The 23,066-nt window shown below is 52.0% G+C and overlaps 1 protein-coding gene across 1 annotated transcript in view; it reads left to right on the top strand.

Moving 5' to 3' along the window:
• ALX4 (ALX homeobox 4) overlaps window positions 1-8,002 on the top strand; it is a 42,263-nt gene extending 34,261 nt beyond the window's left edge. Inside the window, exons 3-4 of the mRNA XM_047823549.1 lie at window positions 5,193-5,321; window positions 7,659-8,002. Of these exons, the coding sequence (XP_047679505.1) occupies window positions 5,193-5,321; window positions 7,659-7,988 (459 nt within the window). The 3' untranslated portion in view covers window positions 7,989-8,002. The remainder of the gene's footprint in view (window positions 1-5,192; window positions 5,322-7,658) is intronic.
• Window positions 8,003-23,066: the final 15,064 nt, after the last annotated feature.

Below are 23,066 nucleotides of genomic sequence, written 5' to 3'. Positions count from 1 at the left end.
AGCAGAACCCAAACAGCCCAGCCAACCCAGCCCAGCCCAGCAGAACCCGACACGACTCAACACTACCCAACAGAACGCAACCTAACACCACATAACCCAAACCAACACTCGATGCAACACAACCCAACTCATCCCAAACCCACACAAGCCGGGTCACCTTCTACCACATCATCCTGTTTTGTGAGAATTTACGAGCGGCTTAAACTATCTGTTTGTCTCCTCCCACTACACTGAGGGTTCCTGGGGGCAGGTACTGTCTGGTTGCTCATCCCTGCACCCCTACCAATTAGAGAAGGCTGAACTCACAGCAGCAAGGGCAAAAAAGAAATATTTGTGGATCGGTGGACCTCCTTTGTCCAGAGAGGTGTGTCCTCCCTCCTTGCATGAAGTTATAGCAAGAAAAGAACCGGAGAGGAAGCAAAAACCTCTGAGTACCCAAAACATGGCCGACAAAATCCCTGCACTGAAGCTCAGGCTTCAGCTTCACACAAATAAATGTCATGCTCGGTCAGCTTTTCCACCCCAGAGCCTGTTAGAAATGGCAAATAAGGTATTGTCAGACAGTTTTTCTCCCTCCAGTGGGCTGGGGAAGTCAACGGCCTGACAGCGAAGAGCAGTCTGGCTTTTTTTTTTTTTTTTTTTTTTAAGGCGGGACGGCTCAGCTGGGCTGGGCTCAGCTCAGAAGTGGGTTCAGTGCCAGGACAAAGAGCCTTCCCTCATCAGCAGGCCCCAAGGGCGCCCCCTGCTGCATCAGTTCCCCAAAGAACCTTCCCCAGAGTATTTCCAAGGCATCAGTTAAAGGTTCATCGGTCTCAATCATGTTCTGTTTAATCAGGCAGAGGCATCCTTAACACAGTCCAGAAACGTTTTCATTGGAAATGGATATTATGAAAAAGGACCGGCAGTCACCATAAATAATGTAGCCATCCAGAAACTGCATGTACCCAAAGGGACTGAAAAGTCAGGTTTTGAGTCACAAGTTCCCCGGGTCTTTTAGTCCTGCCCAGTGCCTGGTGAATGGTTGGGGAAGGAAGACGGGGCAGTGGAGGCTTTACTGTGATTCTAGAAACCTTCACACCCCAACTATCTTATTTGAATCAAGAGAAGCCACCATGTGACCTCACATGCCTCAGAGTCTGGACGGGAACCCCAGAATCTGGCCTCAGCTCTGCCAGTGGATTGCAAGGAACTGAAGGAGCCAGTGGAGAAGGGAGAGGCCAGTGGTGGGGCATTCCTGTAGGCACCGTGTCAGTGAGGGATAGACCAGTTCGTCTTCCGTGTAGTATGTGTGTGTTCCTGACAAATGGCTGGGAGTGCCCAGGCGTAGAATCCACTCAGTATCGGAGGAAGGATGGTTCCTATAGTACGAAACATGGAAATGACACTGGGGCACATAGGACATTTTTCAGGTACCACGATACAGCTAAAACAGAGCGTCCCCTCTGTACACGTGTGTGCGAGTGCACACACACACACACACACACACACACACAATTTATGCCTACTTCTAAAAAGGAGTTGAGGCAGCTTACAATTCATGATTTATCATTTTCATCTTAGAACAAGAACAACGTCCATGAAATAGGAAGATAATTATGTCAAACACCTAGGCTAAGAATCCTAGTTGCCACCGAGCACAAATTTCAACCCTGAGCTTCCCGGCAGCCAAGGCAGAAAGGGAAACCCTGATGTGTTGCATATCTTACCATCTAAGAGGATGATCATAGGAATATAGAATGTTAGTGCCGGGAAGGATCATCTGGTCCTCTCATTTGATAATAAGGAAGAGGAGGACCACCGGTGATCAGATGACTCAGGAACAGTGACTCAGTGGCAGAATCCAGGACTCCTGAGCTCCGGCCCACTGTTTCTTTTAGTTTAGCTTGCCGTGCCAGGACATGGGCCATATTGTTCTGAGACTTTTCTTTGTATAAAGGCAGCAGGGTGGGTGGGATCGTTATGTGCGTCAGACCTCTGGATCGAGCCTGGCAGTGCCCTGAGGTTTGGGGGGAGTGGTGAGGGAGCCCCCTGCCTGCCTCTGCTCAGTTTGTTCTGGGGCCCATCCTCAGCTGGTGGGAAGCCAGGTGCCTGGCGTGGAGTGGCGGTGGGGACAGGGAGGAGGTGGGGGGCTCCGAGATGGACCTTTCCCGGGAAGAAGCTCAGGGTTTGGCCTTGCTCCAGGGGGCTGCAGGGGCCTCTCTCTGCTGTCTGGGATTCCGATCTCCGCAGCTGGTGTCTGAAGACAATAAGACAGAGGCCTCCCCGCCCTGGGCCACCCCACCCTGGCCCCAGATGGGCTGCGGTTAGTGAGGCCCCCGCCAAGACGGTTGGTTCCTTGGGGAGAGGCCTGTGCTGAGCAGGCTCAGGCCGGGGTGGGCCGGGAGCGGGGTGGTCCTGGGGTGCGACACGCAGACTGGAAGGCTGGACCTCGTGGTCCCCTCTCCCCCTTAGGGTTGTCCTGTGGAGACAGGCTGGGGCCACCGAGCCCTGAGGCACAGAGCATCTGTGGGGAGTTCTCAGAGCGCCAGGCTCCAGGGCTCAGAAATGGAAGGACAGACGAACCTAATCTCCAGGCCCTCCAACGCGAGCTCCGAAGGGGCGCGAGGACGCCCTGCCACCACCCAGCTGATGCGCGGAGGAGCCGGCAGACCCGAGAGGCTGACTCAAGCCGGGCCTGGGCAGAAGAGCTCCAGCCTTGCTCAGGAGCAGGGCCCAGGGCTGCGGGCCGGGGAGGAGGGGTGGGGCAGTGCCGCTGCCCCACAGCCTGGCCTCCCCTCTCAGTCTTTAACCCTCCGGTAAATCCCTGGGCCTGGCCCTCTCTGCTGACTCCGTGGTGCTCCCCGCTCTCCCCCACCGTTCAGCTGTCCTTCCAGATAACCCCGGCACCCCCACCGTGCTCTCCACGCCCAGCTCCAGCCTCCACATTCCATCGCCCCCAACTCTGCTCCTCCTCCCACTTCTTGGACCCAGCCACCCCTTTCCCAGTGCAGCACCCCCCCCCCCCAGCCCATCCAGAGCCTGCATGACACCTTCACCTGCCGCTCCAACCCCGGGGCTCCAGGGAAACCCCCCTCACCCACCCCGCAGCATCAGCCACAGACAGTTTCCCTCCCCTTCTCCCCTGCCCCCCCCCCAAGAAAGAATGGAGCCATATATCTTGATGCCTGCAGTGGGCTTCTCCCCTCCCCCTGGCTTCCCCCACAGAAAACCCTGGGAGGCTAAGGAAGGAGCGGAAAGACTGAGCTAAGCCTGCAGGAAATTAAACATGAAATGAAAACAACTTCTCTGATTCATTCTCTCATCCTGCCCCCCAGTCCCCCATTCCAGGCCGCTGATAAAGGGGGATCCCGTTTCAGCGGCACAGAGTGGAGACCCGATCCGCCCTTGGCTCTCGGCGGGCGGCCTGGGCCCGGACCCCAGGAGCCCCTGGAGGAAAAGGGGCCCCGGGAGGCTGTGGGGCAGGGGCTGAGTGCTTCTCTTATACCAGAGTCGAGACAGGGAAGAAGGACTCTGAAAGCAATGCCAGCCAGTGTGTGTGTGTGTGAGAGAGAGAGACACTTGTGCACGCACACATATCCTTGGGACTAGGGAGGGACACTGAGGTGTAGCCCCGCACTCCCTCCCTGCCCCCACCCTCCTCACACTAACGTGAGACACACACACACACCAGCTTTTTTGTCCTCTTTCCTTTAGCAAAAGACAGCAAGAAAGGTCAGGAGCTATCAATAAACAAGTGTGAAGTATCTTAAAAACTAGGACATTTCTCATCTGTCTCACCTGTTGCTCTGTGAGGCCCAACCCCTGTGAGGACGTCAGTTCAGATATTGGCCCCATTTTCCAGATACAGAAACTGCGGCCGGTGGCAACGCCCAAATGGGCACCGTGTTGCCCAGCTACACCAGGAGCCAGAGCAGGCTGAGCAGACCCCGTGCTACCCTGGGAGCCCTCGGGCCCAGCTCCTCCCTCTTCGAGGGTGCCGGCTGCCAGTGACCTGCTGTTGATGTGTGCCCACCTGCACCTGTATCGACCGGCAGGTGAACTTCCAGCTGACAGGAACCTCTCCCTGGGGATCTCCGAGGTCTGCCTTTGACGACTTGGCCCGAAGCCTCCTCACATCCTCTTCCCACCGGTCTCTGCCCCAGATCCCAAGTCACAGGCAGCAGCAGCAGGCCTCAAGTCCAGCTCTCGTCCGTGAACCTTGGGAAGGGTCTCAGCCTGCCAGGGACGTTCCCGCAAAGGAAAAGGACCCGACAGCCCCCACCCGCCCATCAAAGACCACAGCTCACACGCCTGGCTCAGAGACCACCCTCCCCACCAGGTCCCCGCTCAAGCCAACGTCCCACCCGCCCCTGCCCAGTGACGGGTGGGCCCTCGCTCCTCCCCAGAGTCGGGCCACCCTCTGCACGAGACCTTGCAGTGGCCACTTTTACTGACCACACCAAGAGCAAACCCCTCTATTAAGCAACGAGGTCCTCCACAATGTGACCTCTGCGTCCACGATTCTTTCTCTCCCACCGCCCCCCAGCTGGGCAGCATGGCCTCCTGGGGTTGAGGATGCCCTGCTGTTTCTACACTCAGGCCCTCCCCTCAGCCCTTCCCTCCATGAAGCCGCCCCTGACTGCCTCTGCTACCCAGCAGAACCCCTGTTCTCCATAGAAGCTTTAGCACAGAGGTCCTGAGTGGGGAGGTTTTCCAACAAGAAGGCTTCAGAGGGTATTCAGACAGGTAGGAATTCTGATGCTGGGCCAATAGGCCCCAGGGGACCATGGACGTTTTGGAAAATCATGGCAAGACTGTGTGCGTGAGTGGCCAGGGGACGAGTTTCTAGAGGAGCGGTCACAGCTTTTGTCGGGTTGCCCACAGGAGTCTGTGGCCTGCAGCAGGTTCGGCCACACGGCGCTGGGGTTGGTTAGATGACCTGGTAAGGTGGCCGGTGTGTGACACTTGCCTGCTCTGGATTCTGAAGCTTGGAAAAATGAAGTCTGGCCCAAGATCACACTGTGGTTAGTTGGGGGTACGCTGCCTTCCTGACTCTCAGCACTGATCATTCTAGATTATAAGCCTTAAGGCCAAAGACTGAGGCAGACACTTCCCCGCAGCCCCGTGGCCCTGACCATGCACTGTGATGGGTGGGGGCTCGAGGGACCAGCTTGCACTGTGTGACCCCTTGTGGCAATTGCTTTGCCTTGTAGGTCTGGTTCCAGAACCGAAGGGCCAAGTGGAGGAAGAGAGAGCGTTTTGGACAGATGCAGCAGGTCCGCACCCACTTCTCCACCGCCTACGAGCTGCCCCTCCTCACCCGAGCTGAGAATTACGCCCAGGTAAGCCCCGGCCCCGAGCCGCCGGCTCCAGCCCCCCAGGCTCCTGGGGCTCTGGGAATGGGCACCTCAGAGGAGGGCTTGGGTCCCCTGAGATGGGACACATGAGGCCCGGTCCAGGTGTGTTCATACCTGAATGTGGGAGGCCCAAGGCCTTTTCTGCCCAACGTTAAGTGCTGGCCCAGGCTTGGCTGGACATGAGGGAGGGGCAGGGTGGGACAGAGAGGACGGCTTTCCCCTCTGCCACTTTTGCCGTTTTTGCTGTGGATGTCAGAGCCAGGGCAGGCTGCTGACCAGGGCCTCCGGGCCATCAGGAGCCACTCAGAGTGTTTTCTAGGGAAGCAAGCTCCTGAAACCTGGCGGGCGTGACACAAGGCTGTAGCGCGCATGGGAGTCTGAGTCCCGAGATGGGCTGTTTTCCGGCCCCAGACCTTTCTCAGTTCAGACAAGCCACGAGCTCTCTGAGCCTTGGTTCCTTCACCCAAAAACCGACATGATAAAAGGACCCTCCCCAAGTCTTTCGTGAGGTTGTTGAAAGGCAGAGGTTAGACAACGCAGAAGTACTTGGGGGAATGAACGGCCCGATAAAGGTCACGCTACAGCCCTCAGCTCTCCCAGGCGACTGTGTCCCATCCTCCCCTCCGTCCCGTCCCGTCAGCCAGCCCCCATTCTAGTGACACTGGAGTCTTCCGTGGGAGGCAAAGGGACGAGAAGAGTGTGAGTAGTGGCCGGCACCCGGAGCTGAGATGTCCCTCTGGCTGAGTCCACTCCTCACACCCCTCAGTCTGTCTGGTGGAGGTGACCGTTCCCTCCCCTCGGGCCTCTTGATGCTGGTGGCAGCATGGCCTCTGCCTTCAGCTCCGGGCCTGGCCCCACCCGGCAGTAAGCCAGGCCTTCCTGTCTCCTTTAAGACTCTCCGTCAGGGCCCTGCTGTCCCACAGCCCCTGGGCACCCCTCCTGGACCAGCTCTGCCCGTCGGCCTCCCAGGATTAAGTGAGGGGGCAGGGGGCAGGGCTAGGTGAGGCTGAGGAATGTGGGGTCTCTCTCTCTCTCTCTCCTTCTCACACACACACCTCGTCCTCGGTTCCTGCTGCTTACTTTGATCTTTCCCCTCCCTCTGTCCCGGGAGGCTGGGCCTCCAGCCTGGCTCCTGGGCCAGCATCTCTGCTGCCTGAGCTCTCTCCTGGAGGGGGGGATGGGGGGCGGACAGCCCAGGGCGGCCTCATCCCTCCCACCTGCAGCACCGCATATCACACATCAGCCTTTTGACCGAGGGGAGGGGCGAGGCCCCTGATTCCTCGTCACCCCAACCAGGAGGAAGGCGGTCAGGCCCATCTGCCAACAGTTCTTGTTGCCATGGCAATGCCCCATGGAGATTCGGGGGCAGCCATCTTCCCTCACTTGGCTTTGGAATCCCTGCCCCGTGTGGACTGCAAACACTGGGTGGGGAGGGGAGCCGGCCAGCAGAAGCTGCCTGAGGGCCAGCAGGAATCCCCTGCACATGGCTGGGAGGTCACCATCTCCTCTGGTCCTGCTCACCCTGCCCCTCCACACCACAGGTCTGCCTCCAGTCTACCCCCACCTGCTGCCTGAGCACCCCCGCCTGTCTCACACACACACACACACACACACACCCTGGCACGTGGGCAACCAGCCTGGCTCCGTCCATCCCCTCATGTGCACTCCCAGCCTTCTGAGGTGGCCCCGTCCATCCTAAATTCTGAAGCCTCAAGGACACAGCCCTTGGACCCTTAACCACGGGTCATGGGGGAGATTTGCACCCCCTGCCTGGCCCTGCCCCCTGCACACCACAGCCCGCACGCCCAGAGCCCATGTTCCCAACGCCAGAGCTCTCTGGGTTTGGGTCAGCTCCCATTTCTCAGGTACCTGGGATGCCCCAGGCCTGACGAGGAACCACAGGCAAGTAAGACGCTGTTACTGACCTTAAGGGGCTCATGGAGGGAGAGACAAAGTCTGCAACTACATCTAAAATTTGCACGTCAGCTGGCTGAGGCGGGGGCTGCCCTCAGCTGGTTAGCTGTGCCAGGAAGGTCCCTGTTACTGGATCTTTGATGAAGTTTGAAGTTCAGTCCCTAAAACAGAATTTGTCTCTGCTGGGAACAGAGGAGCCAAAGCATAAAACCCAAACCCTCCTAGGTCTGGATGGCCATAAAGGTTTTGAGAGACTCTCAGGTGAACACTCAAGAATGATCTCCTCGTAAGGATGGGCCCCTAGGCGGGGACAGGTCATCTGGGGATAGGAGCAAGCCCCTTGCATACCCGCCACCCCCACCCCTGCCCCAGCCAAGCCTGTGACACCTCTCCCTTCCCTCTCCCCAGATTCAGAACCCATCCTGGATCGGCAACAATGGGGCCGCCTCACCGGTGCCAGCCTGCGTGGTCCCCTGCGACCCGGTGCCTGCCTGCATGTCCCCTCACACCCACCCGCCTGGCTCGGGGGCCAGTGGCGTCACCGACTTCCTGAGTGTCTCTGGGGCCGGCGGTCATGTGGGCCAGACACACATGGGTGGCCTGTTTGGAGCAGCAGGGCTCAGCCCGGGCCTCAATGGCTATGAGCTCAACGGGGAGCCGGACCGCAAGACCTCGAGCATCGCGGCCCTCCGCATGAAGGCCAAGGAGCACAGCGCGGCCATCTCCTGGGCCACATGACAGGGCCCCTCGCAGCCCATCCCCATGCCCTCCCCCACCTCGGGGCACTGGCCACGCCCATGCTTTCCAGGCCCCCAGCCTCCCATTCGACTTTCCTCTTAGGAACCTGGCCTGGGCCAGGGGCCTGGCCCTCAGCACTTTCAGCCGCCCCAAGTGTGAGGCCCCACGGACCACTGGGAGGGAGGGGGCAGCAGGCCCCGCCCTCTCTGGCACTGAGGCCGAGACCCTTGCTCCTGGCCAGAAGCATCGGAGGAAGCCAGGTGGCCGAGTTCTGCAGCTTTGCATCCATTATAAGCTGAAGACCCTTTCTCCCCACGCCTGCTCTTCTGCCCTGCCCGGTTTGAGGGTTGAGTCAAGGATAGATTCCCATCCAGACCGAGCAGTCATGTCCGTCCTTCCCTCTGCTGTGTGGTCCCCTGGTCACCAGGCCAGTGAAGAACAGGCCGCCCTACAGAGTTGGCTTCCTGCCCTCCCATCTCCTCTCCTCCCAAAGCCCACAGCATCCGACCTCCTGGGCCCAAGGCACCACCTCGCCTTCACCCACCCTGGCCGTCCCCTGTGCCGGACCCACCTGGGGGGATGGACAGAACAGGAAAGGAGCTGGAGCTGAAGAATCCTGCTGTCATCCAGCGATGCTGGCATCTAGGACAGTCCCTGAGGGGGCCTCACCCGGCTCCCTCGCTCCCGGAGACCCCGGATCTGGGTGAACACCGCAGGGGAGCGGACACAGACCACCCACGACACCCACAGTGCTAGAAGAAGAAAAGCTTCTAGAGAGAGGAAGAGCTGCGGGCAGGGGTCCGGGAGGGGACAGGGGCTCGGGCACACACTTGCGCTCTCCTTGACGGTCCAACACCCTGCAGCCAGCAGGGTGCCTGTTATGGTGGGCAGGTCTGGGCAGCTCTGTTCTCCAGCTAGCCAGGCCCCTCCAGGAGGACCTGGGGACGCTTGTCCCCTCCCCCACCCATTCTGGTCTCTCGCCAGGGCTGCTGAGGAGTGCCCCGGCGTGGAAGGACTTATACCTCGGAACACACAAGCTAGGGCCTGGAGCCGTGTTGGCAGGGGGTCAAGAGCAGCGTGCGGAGTTTGCTAATGGATGTGTGCGCTCGGCCTCTCGGCCCTTACGCTGCCTCAGGCTGCCTCAGGTGCCTGTCCCTGGAGCAGCACCAGACCTGCCCAGAGCCTTCCGCAGGGGCAGGGGGCGGGGGGTCCCAGTTCTTCCAGACAAAGGGAAGACAGAGGCCTCTCTTGTGCTTCTTCCCCAGAGCGTCAGAAATCTCAGCCCCTCTCTCCAGCCTCTAGAGCCCCTCTTGGCTCATGGGCCAAGCCTCTCTGGGTCACTTGCTCTGCCCCAGATGTGGGAGACAGGATGTCCCCCGGAAGTGGGTTTCCCTGCCTGCGGAAGGGGCCTCCTTCTGTGGGGGATCTCTATCCACGTCTGCCTGACTGGAGACTTGCAGCTCGAGTTTCGGCACCAGGTCCCAGCCATCACCTAAGCCCGTGGTGCACAGCACCTGTCCTCTGAGGCCCCTCCAGCGGGGCGGCCCCTGGGGAGAAGGCCCCCACCTTCTCCGTCAGGGAGGAGGACCAAGTCCAGCAGGCTCGGGGACCTGCCCACAGGACAGCCTCTTGGCTTCGGTGGAGGGTGACAGCCTCTGGAGGTTTAGAAGGAATCACAGTCCCCACCTCTGCCTTGTGTTCCCATCTGCCCCAGAAACAGGACTGGGGAAGGATCTGGCTTCGGCTCCCTTCGTTAAGAGTCAGACCTCTTTGCAAACCGTGGCTCTAACATTTGCTCTTCTACAAGTGAAGGTACAGGTGATGTTCTCAATGGCTCAGCTTTAAAGGTTTCTTATATCTGAGGATCTGGGAATGCCTCTTCCAGTTCTGAGGCTCACTGAAATAACTCAGGCTCCCCAAATCTAGGAAGGAAAAGAGGGAAGCACGCAAGGCTGGGAATAGTTCTCTGTCTTCCTTAACGGCTCTGGTGGCTGGGAAGGACATGGGAGGACCCCTTGCCGTAGGTATGTTCTCACCCAGGAGGGAATCAACAGAGAGAGGAGGAAAACCGGGAGAGTGCCAGAGGAGGAGGGGAGGGAGAGAGGGGGCTCTAGGTGGATCCTTCTGGAAGGGATCCCTGGTGCTCAGTTCCTCTATCTGACTGCTTTCCGGCTGGGTGACACCTCAGTCGGACAAATGTCAACCAAAAAGCTTGAGAAGAAAAAACCTCTGGTAGAGGAAGAGGCTCTGTGGCTCTGGTTGTCCTTCCCACCAACAGGGCCAAGTATTTATGTGTCAAACGTCCGTGTGAAATGTGCCTGTGCATCTCCCCACAGGGAGGTCGCCCCACCTGCCCCAGGCCTATCTTCACCCTGCTCCCCAGGGCCGGCCCAACACCCTGAGAATCATAGAACACTTGAGCTGGAAGGACTGAAAGGCCCTCTACTTAGTACAGTCCCTTCACAATGGAGAACGAGAAGGTCCCAGCCCCGGGGGTCGGGGCAGGGACGGTGAAGTGACTGCCCTAAGCAGTGGCCTTAGCCCACATGTTGTGTGTGTGGGGGGGTGCCTCACACGGCATCTCCGCTCTCTGCTGGAGGTCCTCCCTCTCTCCTGAGCCTACCCTCTGGCTCCTTCCCAGTGGGTGGCTGGGCCCAGGCCTCCGAGGGCTGGAAGCGTCCCCGCAGCAGCTCCTGCGAGGGCTCAGCAAGCTTGGGTGACGCGCCGGGGCTGGCTGGCTTCCTCGGGAGCAAGGTCTCAGGAAGGCGGGCAGAGAGGAGAGCCAGCCTGCTCTGAGGGTCACCGCTAAGCGAATAAGCTGCAAGGGGTGAGGATTCCCTTTGGTTACTTGCCTAAGATCTCAGCAGACGTGGCAAATGCAGACCACTGGGCAGCCTCTTCAACACCGAGAGCCTCCGATCCCTGCTGGGGACACGGCCAGGTGGCCAGGGCTTGACACGAAGGTGCCGCCACCACCCTCAGATGCCCTCACACTCCCGGGGCCCGGGAGGAGAGGGCACTGGCTTGTCCCCAGGTCTTCAACGGCTCTTGGAGGACACGGGCTTTGTAACTTTTCTTGAATCCTTTCGACTATACTTGATTCTCAGCTCTCACTACCGAGCCTCCAGCTCTGGGAAGCATGGTGGCCAGGTGAGTTCAAAGACACTGCTAGGGGACGGGGGCAGCAGTCTTGAGGTGGGTCCCAGCAACACACCGCAGTGGCCACACGGGGCCCAGCTCCAGAGCCCCGCCTGCCCTCTCTTTGGCTGGGTAGACAAGAGGAGTTTTTCCACGAAAGCGACCAGGTTATCTTGCTTACGCAGCCGTTGTCTCTCTGGGCCAGGTGGCGGGGAGATCATCTCGCGGGACACCCCGGGGCTTCTGGTCGGCTTCGTGGCCCTGTCAGGTGCAAAGGCAAGTAAGACAAGCTGGGGGAGGACGGTTGGCAAAGCGGCCCCCCCAGGATAATAATCCATGGCCATAAAAGAGAAAGAGGAGAAGACAAGAACCCTACTGCCAGAGTTCCCAAACTCCACTCCACCTTCGCCAAGGATGCTGCAGGGAGAAGAGGCATTCTGGTGAACCAGACGTTACCTAGGCTTGCCCTCCCCCCTCCCCCTTCACGTACATACATAGAGCTAGGCCTTTATACTACTGATTTTGAAGGACAGTTTTCGATGCCTAATAGTCTGTGTGGATGTGCAGTGGTTGAAAAGCGCTGAGTGCTAGAAAGAGCGTGAACCTCAGCCAACACCGACTGTTCTCATTGTAAGATATTTTTAACCCTGTATAAACGCAACTTTTCCCTTTAGCTTAATGGCCTGGGGTGGGATATTAAAAATATATATTAAAAATACATTAAAAACTCAGAAAAAAAAATGTATTAAAAAAAAATGAGGTCAGTTCCGTAAAGTTTTACTGCCTAATACCACCATGTAACGACATTATAGCAAAATATTAAAAGAATCATTCTTGCCTTTTAAAGTAAGTTATTGCACTTACATCTTCTTTGGGAGGGGAGGAATATGTGATGAGAAGGGGACTTGGGGCCCAGGCACGGGGCCAAGTGGAGGGCGGAAGCAAATGGACGCTCCGGGGCACCCTACGCCGGGCACAGCCCAAACTGTCTGTTTGCTTGGTGTTTGCAATAAACTCCTTCTCCTTCCTCCTCTCAACTGGAACCTGTCTGTTTTGTTCCCGACTTGTGACAGATGAAATGTGATCAGAGGGGCCTCTGAAATCTCACATTAATTGAAGTCGGCAAAAAATACTAACAGTGCCCTTTTGAACTGCTGACACAGTACAGAATGGATTACCAGGGCTAGATTAACAACAGGTGGCCGGCCAGGGCTCCTGCAACAGAGAGGGGGTGCGTGGCCTGCGAGGGTCTGGGACGGCCCCCTTTCATCCCAGAGGACCTGCCCGCACAGCAGGCAAAAGAAGTCGGCGGGTCGGGGGACCAGAGTCTGCCTCTCAGGCAGCAGAAAGGGTCCCAGTGCATCTTGGGTACGCCCAGCATTGCCCATGCGCGGAGGTCTTCAGAGAGGCACAGCCAGCCCATTGGTCACGGAGTGCCAGTCTGCGTTTGCAGGGGCTGTCCTGAAAGCAGAGAGAGCCGGGACACGGAGGGCCGGGGCAGGGCCGCGGGGCACAGAGCGTGAGACAGGCCTCCAGGAGAGGCAGGCCCCAGGCCTGGCTCTGCTCCTCGGTGGCTGAAGGAACTTGCAGGAGGCGTGACCAGATGATCTTTAAAGCAAAGCTCTAAGAGCAACTTAGGAAGCAGGGAGGGCCCAGGTTCTGCTACGGAATAGGCACGTCCCTGCTTTCCGACGTGAAGGTGATTTGAGGACGGGCTGCCGTGTGGAGAGGGGACTCTGCTCTCACATCATCGTGGCTCATAAGCCTGTGCCTAGGGCGACTGGGTGACTCGGTCGAGCATCCGACTCTTGATTTCAGCTCAGGTCATGATCCCAGGGTGGTGGGATCGAGTCCCGCGTTGGGCTCTGCGTGGAGCCTACTTGAGATTCTCTCTCCCTCTGCCCCTCTCCCCGGCTCGCATGTGCTCTCCTCTCTAAAAAATAAAAATAAAAAATAAGTCTGTCCCGGACTAGTTTACCAACTTGGGGGAGGATGATACGGATAGTACCCATAGTATCTATCACGGGCCTTTGTGAGCTGGTGTGACAATAGTGATCTAAAGGGCAATGCTTATCCCCCAAAGAAACACCTCTCCCTCTGGTTGCCAGCCGTGAGTCTCACAGGAATGTCCTTTTCAGCCTCTCTTTCCAACTATTTAAATGTTACTTTCTTGGAGCCACATCTCCGACTCGGTACCTGTGGTAAGTTCTTATTCAGTATAGACCCAGCTGGGTCTTAGGTTGGCCTGGGCTGGGAACTTGTTTTTTTTTAAAAAGACACCTGTCAGCTCTTGGGACTCAGGGTCATGGTAGCACTTGGAATGTCCATCCCAAATCACTGCCAAGTCCCAGGGCAGGAACCGAAGCAGAGAGAGGGAAAGGCCTCGTGCCCGCGATGCTGCCTGCCTCGTGCCCCTGCTCTGGTCTGTGGGAGCTGAGCAGCCCCAGCGTCCCGGAGTCCAGGTGAGTGGGACTGCCCGAGTGTGGGGCTGCTTCACGGGGTCGTTCAGGCCTCCCTGGTGACCCCGGTCACCCGTCCCTGGGACCTGTGCCTCTGAGTAGCACTCTGGGAGACAAGGCCAGCAAGGCTTCCTCCGATATCCGCTGTAGCTCAGCCCTTCCCTATCTGGCAGCCAGGACGGCTCACTGCTCTCCACACCATCTGGGGCCTTTCACTTGGCCACAGTAATGGACGTGCAATCCACTTAGGACGCCTGTCTGCCCCCTGCCAGCTGCCTGCACCAGGAGAACTCCTGTCTGCTTCGTTCTCTAAGGCTTCCTCCGAATGGCAAGACCCTCTGTGAAGCTCTTCCTTAAGTCCAGGCCCCCACCCCTACCTCCACCCGCAGTCAGCTGTTGGCCCCTGTGTGCACCCACAGAACTGTTTGTAATACAATTTCAGCACATAATCCGCGTACGTTATTTATCTGCCTGACTGCCCCACAGGCCTAAAAGGCTCCAAGGAGAGACAGGCCAGTTCTGTTCACCGGATGTTTCAGGAAATACTCGGGTAGCTGAGGGAACAGATGGGAAGATGGGAAGGAGGCAATGCTCTACTCGGTTCACGATGGGACCGGGAAGGTCAGAGAAGGGATTCAGGTAGAGAGAGCTGGAAGTGGGCTCAGGCCACTAGGGATCAGCCAGGAGTGAGCTCAGAACCGCCACCTGGCCTCGGGCCTTGCCCACCCTGTTCCTCCAGGGCTCGTGTGCACTGAACCAAAGCCAGGACGCGAAGCCTGGCTTCTCTGTCTGGTGCTCCTGGGGTTGAGCCAGCACGAGGCCGGCACCCCAAGACAGCCCGAGAGGTCTCATACCCCAGAGTGCTCATCTCAGGCCTTTTCTGCGGAGTCTTGGGCTCAAACCTGGAGTCATCCCCAAGAGTCCCAATGCCCCTAAGCCCTCTGCACCTCCACCTGCCTCGGGGCGGGCTCCACGGCCAACCCGGCAGAGGCTGCTCTCACCTCCGGTTCCTCACCAATCCCACTGCCCCAGGTCTTGCTACAGGAAACAGTGGTGCCCAGGCACCGAGCTGGCATTTATCAGCAGAAACCCCGGTAGCTGCTGGGGGGCGGGGTGGCGCCTCGGTGGTGGTCTTCTCCCCGCACAGGCCCAGACTTGCACGCTCAGCTGCTGAGGAACAATAGGCCCTCCACAAACAGCCCGTTCCCCCAAATAGGGCCATCGCACACTGTGCGCGCAGAAGGGAGGAGATGCGTGCCAGCTCCAGAGACAGTGGGGTGTGAGAGTTGACATTTTCCCAGGAATTCTGTGATTCCAAACAGACTTTTTTTTTTTTTTTTTTTTTTTTTTTAGCTGCACACAGACCAACAGGCTTGAGGAAGGCAAACTTCCGAAAGAAACTCCAGTGTATGGCCATGTGTGCACCATGTGTTAAGTAAGGTGTTGCCTTAAGTAGTTGGGAGCAAACCCACTGTGGGCCCTGGGTGACATCTCCCCGGAGCCCCAGTCGGAGCGCACTTCAGAGGCACAGAGGCGATGCTGTTCATGGCACACCCCCTGGGGGCTCTCCTTTGGTGGCGTCACAGGCCCCCCCACCCCCGCTGTCCCTTCTCTGTCCTCTACCCACAGTGGATCTCTGTGATGCCCAGGCTCTGTGAGAAAGACAGGACATTAAGGCCAAGCTGTACCGCAGAGACAGATGAAAAGAAATGAATGTGTATGTGTGTGTGTGTGTGTGTGGTCGGGCGGGGCGGGGGGGAGGACAAGGGAAGAGAAGAGTCTGACGAAGGGTGAAGTCTCCTCTCAGAGGTAGCTTTGGACAGACAGTTCTGTTCAGACAAGAGCGTGGAAAAGGACGGGCCGGGAAGCCACGTGGTGAAGTGGAGGACAGGAGACCTGGGTTTAACAACTGATTTTACGACCTATCAGCTTCGTTATCTCAAGCAATCTCTGACTTTCAGTTTCTTCATCCGTAAAATGGACACAACCAGCTTATCTCACAAGGCAGTTATGAAGTCCGAGAGAATGAAAGCATTTGAAGCTAGTGAAGAGCTGTACAGGCAGGAGAGATCTCGCACGCTGGGGTCTGGGGAGGGCCATTGGGCTGGCCAAACGGCCAAGGGACAGACGCCAAAGCCTGGGGTACTGCTTCACAAAGTGGGCCACCAGCCTGGGAAGCACTGAGCACCCCTGATCTTATGCTTACGGGATTGAGGAGGGGGTGGTGAGCAGTGTAGAAGCCAGAGCAAGACGCCATCCACTGAGTGGCTTAAATAATGGTTATTGTCTCACAGCTCCGGAGGCTGTACGTCCATGATCAAGGTTCTGGCCGACTCAGTTTCTAGTGAGGCTTAGCGTCTGGCTTGTAGACGGTCACTTTCTCACTGTGTCCTCACACTGCCTTGGTCTCTGTGCTCGTGCCGAAAAGAGTTCTGGTGTCTCTTCCTTTTCTAAAAGGACACCAGTCCTATCGCATTAAGACCCCACCCTTAGGACCTCACTGAAACTTTATTACCTCTTTCTAGGCCAAAGCAGTCGCATTGAGGGGTCAGGGCTTCAGTGGGGTTTTGCAGGGGACACAATTCAGTGTGTAACAAGCAGCTGGTGTGTGATATACGAGTGAGGGGAAGGCACAGAAATAGACCAGCACTGCTCTTCCCCATCCTCCTTTCCCAGAGGGCCTCAGCAGGTGCCAGCAGTTCCCACACGTGCCCAGCAACCACGTGATTTGGTGCCTTGTCGCTTTCCACCTAGGCCACCGCTGAGTGGTCACGTGCCATTCCTAGTCCCCGCCCACTCCGCCCATCACCAACACCAACGCCAGATTGACTGCCAAAGACCAGCTCTGATCACATCCTTCACTAGAACAAACATCTGAAAGGTCTCTGAAGTATCTACTCACTGACATTTCAGCCCTTTTAATTAGGCCTAAACTCCTATCCAGTCTCATCTTTTCTTTTCTTTTTGAGACAGGTCGGGGGAGGGGTCGAGAGAGACTCCCAAGCATGCTCCGTGCTGTCAGCACAGAGCCCAAGGAGGGGCTCGATCTCATGAATCGTGATCTCATGACCTGAGCGGAAATCAAGTTGTATGCTTAACCGACTGAGTCATCCAGGCGCCCCTAGCCTCAAATTTTCTAACGCCCCAAACTGGATGCACTGTTCCTGCAAATCCAAGTCATCCATTACACTTTCCCATATTTTTAAAATCACTTTATTTTATTTCATCGTAAGTGTACTCTAATCCCCATCGCCTATCTCCCCCACCCTTCCACCCACCTCCCCTCCAGTAACCATCAGTGTGTTCTCTATAGTTAAGGGTCTGTTTCTTGGTTTGCCTCTTTATTTTCCCCTTTGCTCATTTGTTTGGTCTCTTAAATTCCACATATGACTGAAGTCATATGATATTTGTCTTTCTCTGACTTATTTTACTCAGCATTATACTCTCTAGTTCCATCCATGTCTTTGCAAATAGCAAGATTTCACTATTTTTATGGCTGAATAACATTCCATTATTTATGTAGACCACATCTTCTTTACCCATTCATCAGTCGATGGACACTTGGGCAGCTTCCATAGTTGGCTATTGTAGATAATGCTGCAATCAACATGGAGGTGCATGTATCCCTTTGAATTACTGCTTGTATTTTTGGGGTAAATACCCAGTGGTGCAATTCCTTGATCACAAGGCAGTTTTATTTTTAATTTTTTGAGGAAACCCTCAGATTGTTTTCCACAGTGGAAATCCACCAGTTTGCATTCCCACCAACAGTGCAGGAGCGTTTCTCTTTCTCCACATCCTCGCCAACACTTCTTTCTTGTGGTTTTGATTTTAGCCATCCTGGCAGGTGTGAGGTGATGTCTCATTATGGGTTTGATTTGCATTTCCCTGACGATGACTGATGTTGAGCATCTTTTCACATGGTCTATTGGCCATCTGGATGTCTTCTTTGGGGAACTGTATGTTCATGTCTTCTGTCCATTTTTAAATTGGATTATTTTGCTTTTTTTGGTATTGGGTTCTGTAAGTTCTTCATATATTTTGGATACTAACCCTTGATCAGTTATTTGCAAATATCTCCCATTCCATAGCTTGCCTTTTAGTTTTGTTGTTTCCTTTGCTGTGCAGAAGCTTTTTATTTTGACGTAGTCCCAATTATTTATTTTTGCTTTTATTTCCCTTGCCTCAGGTGGCATATCTAGAAAACTGTTGCTCCGGGAGATGTGACAGAAATTACTGCCTGTGCTTTCTTCAAGGATTTTTATGGTTTCAGGTCTCGCATTTAGGTCCTCAATCCATTTTGAGTTTATTTTCTGTAGATGGTGAAAGTGGTCCAGTTTCATTCTTTAGCATGTGGCTATCCAGTTTTCTCAACATCATTTGTTAAAGAGACAGTCTTTTTCCCATTGGATATTCTTTCCTGCTTTGTCAAATATTAAGTGACCATATAATTGTGGATTTATTTCTGGGTGTTCCATTTTGTTTCGTTGATCTATGTGACTATTTTTGTGCCAGGACCATACTATTTCAAGTACTACATCTTTGTAATATAACTTGAAATCTGGAATTGTGATGCCTCTGTTTTTTTCACGATTGCTTTGTCTACAAAAGGTCTTTTGCAGTTCCATTCAAATTTTAGGATCATTTGTTTTAGTTCTGTGAATAGTGATGTTGGTATTTTGATAGGGGTTGCATTAAATCTGTTGATTTCTTCGGGTAGTATGGACATGTTAACAATACTAATTCTTCCAATCTATGAGAACAGAGTATCTTTCCATTTTTTGTACTTTCTTCAATTTCTTTCATTAATGTCTTGTAGTTTTCAGTATGGGGGTCTTTTACCTTCTTGGAAAAATGTATCCCTAGGCATTATTTTATGGGTTTTGGTGCAAGTGTAAATGACATTGTTTTAATTTTACTTTCTGTGGCTTCATTATTACTGTATAGGAGTGCAACCAATTTCTGTACATTGATTTTGTATCCCGCAGCTCTACTGAATTCATTGATCAGTTCTAGTAGTTTTGGGGAGGAATCTTTAGGGTTTTCTATATATACTATCATGTCATCTGCAAATAGTGAAATTTTTACTTCTTCCTTACCAGTTTGGAGGCCTTTTATTTCTTTGTTGTCTGATTGCTGTAGCTAGGACTTCTAGTACTATGTTGAAAAAAAGTGGTGAGAGTGGACATCCTTGTCTTATTCCTGACCTTCAGGGAAAAGCTCTTAGTTTTTTATCGAGTATGATGTTTTGGCTGTGGGTTTTTCATACAAGGTCTTTCTTATGCTGAGATATGTTCCCTCTAGACCTATTTTGCAGAGGGGTTTTTGTCATGAGTGGTTGTTGTACTGTGTCAAATGCTTTTTCTGCACCTATTGAAATGATCATATGGTTTTTATCCATTCTTCTATTGATGTGGCATATCATATTGATTGTTTTGCGAATATTGAACCACCCTTGCACCCTGGGAATAAATCCTACTTGATGGTGGTGTATGATTTTTTAAAGATATTGTTGTACTTGGTTCACTAGTATTTTGTTGAGGATTTTTGCATCACATTTTCCCATCTTCTTGTTTCCTTTCACTGCCCTCAGGTCAAAGTGCCTGCCCCAACTTCTCAACACATCCCTATCCACCTAATGCCCATCTCTACCTATTAATTCTCTAAAGACCACCTCAAGTGCCACCTCTTTTCCCAAGTCAAACATGATCACACTCTCCTTCCATGACAGGGAATGTGTGCAATTCACCCTTAATCATGCACTGTCTTATATAGTAGATAGGATTATAAAGTGACTTATCTCCTCTATTCATTAATTCCATTAAGAGCTCCTTGAAGGTGGAAATGGTATCTTCCTCACCTATTTATCTGTAGCATCTGGCAAAGTATCATAGTAAGCATTTACTGTTAGCTGGATGGCTGGCAAGTCTGCATTCCACATCAAGAACATACCAGAAAACACTAAATTGAAGCAATGGAACTGGAGGCAGCCTAGATCCTGAATCCTTAAGCAAACATCCAAGTTAAGAAGGGAAAGGAATACCAGTCCATAACAAAATTGAGGAGCTGTGAAAGATGACAGTGTTTAACCACCACTTAAAAAACAATCTTTATTGCGGTATAATTTACATCATCAATTTTAAGTATAATTAGAGGAGTTTGGGAAAATATGTATATATACACACAGCTAACCATCACCATATTCCCCAGATCCCAAAAAGTTCCCTGTGCCTCATCCCAGTCAATCCCCAGCCTCAGGCATTGATCTACCCTATCACTCCAGATGAGTTTTACCTGTTGTAAAACTTCATAAAAGTGGAACGTATTTATATATATGAGAATATATATTGTGTGTATGTACAGTGTGCACTCATTTGTGTCTGGCTTCTGTTCACTTGTTTTGGAAAATCATCCATGTTGTGTGTCTCCATAGTTTGTTATTTTTACTGCTTAGTTGTATTCCATTGTATGGATATACCACAATTCATCTATCTAATCATCTGTTGAACATTTAAGTTGTTTCTAGTTTTTGGCTGCTGTGAATAAAGCTGCTATGAACATTTGCGTGGAAATATGTTTTCTATATGTATTTTTTAAAACATTATGTAAATTATACTTATTTATTCCTCTTCTATTTTTTGAGAAAAGTTTTTGTATAAGGTTGGTATTATTTCCTCCATAATTATTTGATAGAACTTGCCAGTAAAAACTATGGGTTTTTCTCTGTGGGAAGTTTTAAATTATGGATTTGATTGCTTTAACAGATACAGGACTATTCAGATTTTCTATTTCTTCGTGGGGCAATTTTATCTCTTTGTGCCTTTCAAGGATTGTTTCCATTTCACCTATGTTGCAGAATATATTGGTATGAAGTTGCTCATATGAATCCCCTTTTAATATTTTTAGAATCTGTCCTCATTTTGGCTCCTGATACTGGTAATTTATATCTTCATTTTTTTTCCTTGAACAGTATAGGGCAGTTATTGATTTTCTTCAAAGAGCCAGTATTTGTTTCACTGATTTTTCTCCATTGTTTGTCCATTTTCCATTTATTTCCACCCCTTTCTTCTTCTACTTTGGACTTTATTCTTCTTTTTCAAGTTTCTTAAGGTAGTTTCTTAAGCTTAATTGATTTTAGTTCCTTTCTAACATAAGCACTTCAAGCTATAGATCTCCATCCCACACATTTAGATCTATTGTTTCATTTTCATTTAGCTCCAAATATTCTCTAATTTCCTTTGTGTCTTTGTGAACTCATATATCAATTAGAAATATGTTAATTTTCACCTAATGGGGACTTCCACAGATATCTTTTATTAATTTAATTCCACTGTGAACAGAGAACATAGTTTTTATGTTTTCATTTCCTCAAAAATTACTGAGACTTATGCTGCAACCCATTTGTGGTGTATGTTGCATGTATGCTTGAGAAGAATGTGTATTCAGTTATTAGTGAATGAAGTGTTTTATAACTATGAATTAAGCCAAGACAGTTGATAGTATTATTCAAGTCATCTATATCTTTCTTACTTTTCTATCGACTTGTTCTATCAATTACTAACAGAGGAATGTTGAAATATCCAAATATAATTGTACATGTTCTTGTTCACGTTCAGCTATTAGTTTTTGCTTTATATATTTTGAAACATTGATATTCAGTGCCTAATTTAGTATTACCTGTTCTGTCTTCTTGATTGATTCCTTTATCATTATGAACTATTGCTCTTCCTTCCTAGCAATATTCTGTTTTTCTTTTTAAAGTTTATTTGAGAGAGAGAGTGTACATGTGAGCGGGGGAGGGGCAGAGACAGAGAATCCCAAGCAGGCTCCATGCTGTCAGTACAGAGCCCAATGCAGGACTTGAACTCACGAACTGTGAGATCATGACCCAAGCCAAAACCAAGAGTCGGACACTTAACTGACTGAACCACCTAGGCACCCTTCAATATTCTTGAAGTTAATTTTGTCCTTCGTTGATATAATCATTCCCACTTTTCTTTTTTTTTTTTTTTTTAAATTTTTTTTTTTTCAACGTGTATTTATTTTTGGGACAGAGAGAGACAGAGCATGAACGGGGGAGGGGCAGAGAGAGAGGGAGACACAGAATCGGAAGCAGGCTCCAGGCTCTGAGCCGTCAGCCCAGAGCCTGATGCGGGGCTCGAACTCACGGACCGCGAGATCGTGACCTGGCTGAAGTCGGACGCTTAACCGACTGCGCCACCCAGGCGCCCCATCATTCCCACTTTTCTTATGATGCATGTTTATCTAGTATACCTCTTTCTACTCTAACTGTATTTTATAGTGTTTTCCTTGTAGATAGCATTTAATTGTTCTTGCTGTTCAACTCAGAATAATCTCTACCCTTTAATTAGAATGTTTAGGCCATTTACATTTAATGTAATTATTGATATATTTGGGTTTAAGTCTACTCTTTTTTTTTTTTTTTTTTTTTTTTGGTCCCATCTCTTGTTTACTTTCTTCTTTTTCTGCCATCTTTTTGATTTTTCTGGTGTTCCATCTCCAATATTGGCCTATTAGCTATACCTCTTTTAAAAATGTTTTTGGTGGTTGCTCTAGGGTTTACAATGCACATCTTTAATTTATCACAGTCTATCTTTCAGATATCTTTCAAGCTTTCTTCCTAACTCACCAGCAACTCTTCTGTCCCCTTTTCTGGGTTTTCCTTTTTTTCCTCTATCTATAAAGGTTAGAGTGGGCCCAATAATCAGGTCCCAGTCCTTTTCTCTTCTCTACCTATGCTGACTCTCTGGGCAATCTTATCCAGTCTCATGGTTTTAAACCCCATCTATATATTCACTCTTAACTTTTCCCCTGAGCTCTAGATACCTAACTGCTTAAATGACACTACTACTTAGGTTTCCAAAAGGTAACTCAAAGAGCATGTCTGAAGTAAGGCCTTTGATTTTCACTCTCAACACTTCCCTCCCCTCACCCCTGCATAGTCAGCATATTTCAGCTAATGGTATCATTCCATTACTCAGGACAAAAACCTAGGAGTTGGCTGTGAATCCTCTATTGTTTTCCTTTCCTATATTCATCAGTAAGTCCAATAAGACTCTATTCCCAGCATAACTTCTTACTACCCCTGCTACTACCATCCAAGTCTAATGAAGCCACCATCTCTCACTTGGGCTCCCTAAAATAGCCTTCTAATTGATTTCCTTTCCTTCATTCTTGCTGCATGTAGCCTGAGCTCCACACATTAGTTGAAATTATCTTGAAAAAAAAAATACCATTCAGGTATTACCACTTTGCTTAAAACCTTCCAGTGTTTGCCTGTCACACACAATAAAAATCTAGAATCCTTTTGGCCTACATGGTCCTAACACAATTTGGCTCTGACCTACTTTTCTGGCATCATCTCTCCCATGCTCTCCACATTAAATACACAGGCGTTCTTGCTGTTCTTAAAACAAGCTGAGCTTGGTCCTGCCTGAGGGCCTTTGTGCTAGCTCTTCCC

This window comes from Prionailurus viverrinus, chromosome D1 (assembly GCF_022837055.1).
Source record: "Prionailurus viverrinus isolate Anna chromosome D1, UM_Priviv_1.0, whole genome shotgun sequence".
NCBI lineage: Eukaryota > Metazoa > Chordata > Mammalia > Carnivora > Felidae > Prionailurus > Prionailurus viverrinus.
This window is presented reverse-complemented; position numbering and strand designations above follow the sequence as displayed.